At 35.9% G+C, this 2,245-nt stretch overlaps 1 protein-coding gene across 1 annotated transcript; it reads right to left on the reverse strand.

Annotated features, from left to right (window-relative positions):
• Positions 1-659: 659 nt before the first annotated feature.
• On the reverse strand, positions 660-2,245 carry LOC129571691 (mediator of RNA polymerase II transcription subunit 24-like; the record flags this gene model as incomplete). The annotated part of the gene is given in 4 exon segments (XM_055451506.1): positions 660-1,019; positions 1,126-1,608; positions 1,711-1,823; positions 1,941-2,245. Coding segments are annotated over 4 exon segments (1,004 nt in total), but the record flags the coding sequence as incomplete, so codon positions are not given.

The raw sequence follows: 2,245 nt of genomic DNA on the forward strand, positions 1-2,245 counted from the left end.
ATATTCCTTTTTCGTTCAATGGGTTGAAAGAGTTCGAAATTATGGGTCGTTACGCATTTCCTGAGTTTTTCATTACTTTCATCAAAGAAAATCCAATGATTGAAAAATTAAAGTTAACATGTGCTCGTTTACTCTGGAATGTGTTAAGCACAGGTGATTTAGTGGCTGCGCTACCATTTTTGAAACACATTGATTATTATGGTGGGTTAAGCGACACCAGGAACGCATTACCAATTATATTGCCGTATGTGGAATTTTTGAGAAGATTTACTTTTAGTACTGGAGATACTGATGAAGAAATCAGGGCAGGTTGCGGCGACAAATGGCGATTCTATCGCGATAATATTCCTTATAACATGGTTGTAACATTGGAACGCAATGACGCGAATGTGAATGAATTACCACTCATCATTAACTAATCTATTACCACGCAACCCCGAAACATACGTTCACGCATATATATTTATATTAAAGATTTCAGTTTTCTATATTAGTTTTAAGTTAAACTGGAAAGTGAAACTAGTTTATTCATTCTCGAACCTAGAGTCTAGATTGAAAGTTTGTTTTGAACGTATCTCGGTCTGATTTTTAAGCAATGTATATCCTTCATATATATATATTGCAAAAATTCTGTAATGCAAAATAATTTAATCAATAAATTTTGTTTTGTCTGTTTATAGTTTTATTAATGCCTTTTACTGCGAAAGACTTCTACTTTCACATATATCGGCCCATGAACGATTACAATAATACTTTCTCTCAGCAACTACGTGCAATGGATTTGTTTCATGAATCTCTTGAAGTGAATAAAAAAGTGCATTTTATTTTCTAGTCTAAAATTGAAATTAAAATTTTGCAAAACTCATATCCCATTTACGTTTGCAATGGCAGTATGGACGCTTATTATACAGATCAATCAAAACTGGATGCTATTCTGGCTTTGTAGTTGTATCGATTGCAGCAACGACAGATCATTTACTGCGTTTTGTCTTCCGGTCTCTCCACTTAAGTCGTACATTCTGTCAAAGAAACACCAAACATTTAGGTCAATTATGGGCTTATTAAATAATTAGCAAATGATTTATTTTATGAATTATAATGGATAACTCTGATTGTAGCACTCACCTCAATATAAAGTCATAGTTGTAGCTCATGCCGTTGGTAATTTTGAGTAAATTCTTCATCAGTCCACTGGGAATGATATTAAGAACGGGCATAATGGTTTTGCCACCACATCGATGCAAATAGGTCAGAAATTGGTGTACAAACAACACTTTGGGCGTTAAGTCACTCGAAAATGTTAATTTGTACAATGTTTGGAATAGGTCTTGCAGACAACTTTTCAGCGGCTCTTGAAGTTTGGCTGAAGACGTTGAGTTTGTATCGTTGTCACCATTTGTCACATTTTCGGCTCTCTCTTGGCCATCTGACAGTATTTCTAATAGTGAATCATCCATTTTACGGATCTTAGCAGGGCGCTCATCACTGGAATCGTTCCCATTGAACGAGCGCTTTGCTGTATGTGCATTCTTTTCAAGCGATGACATTATGGAATAAACACAGAGTCGAGCTAATACCGACAGCTGTGGTTCGATCAACTCAAATTTTCTGAAATCAAAATGAAGAATGAGCATAGAGATTACAAATGACGACAGTAGAAGGGAGATTTTCATTAAACGTCATATTAAAATGTGTATTAAATTAACTTACTGTGTCTTGTTCAACAGAATGATTGGCAGTATATCAGACAGCAAAGTTACTGTGCATTTTTGGATGTTCAAATGCATAACCGCAAACACTATGTCCATGGATTTACTGATATCCTATTGATGGAAATTGTAATTGAGATTCAGACCTTTTTAATCAAGTAAAAATTGTTGCAATAATTCGAGGCCAGATCTTTTTTTTTCGTTAGAAAAAAGTCTCGCAAGTGGACCCACCTTGGAAAATTTACAAAAAATAATTTCATTGACCATCTTCGAGACAAGCCAATACGGTCCACATGACTGCAACAGATTATCAAGAACTTGTGTTGCCTTCACCGATAGCCATCCACGGCTCGAAACGGTACTCCAAACTTCACAGAATTGCTCTTCAAGCGGCTGATTCGATACAATATTCAGCATTGGCGATCGTACTTTTTGGTTTTGATGCGCGTCCGTTTGCATTTTGCGTATAATTTGGCTGGTTAGATTCAAGCGTTCGTTGTTTGTGGCATTCATTTCATCGCTCGTGTTGAGCGTAA

This window comes from Sitodiplosis mosellana, unplaced genomic scaffold (genome assembly GCF_009176505.1).
Source record: "Sitodiplosis mosellana isolate CC-2019 unplaced genomic scaffold, AAFC_SMos_1.0 Smas_scaffold_3133, whole genome shotgun sequence".
Taxonomy (NCBI): Eukaryota; Metazoa; Arthropoda; class Insecta; order Diptera; family Cecidomyiidae; genus Sitodiplosis; species Sitodiplosis mosellana.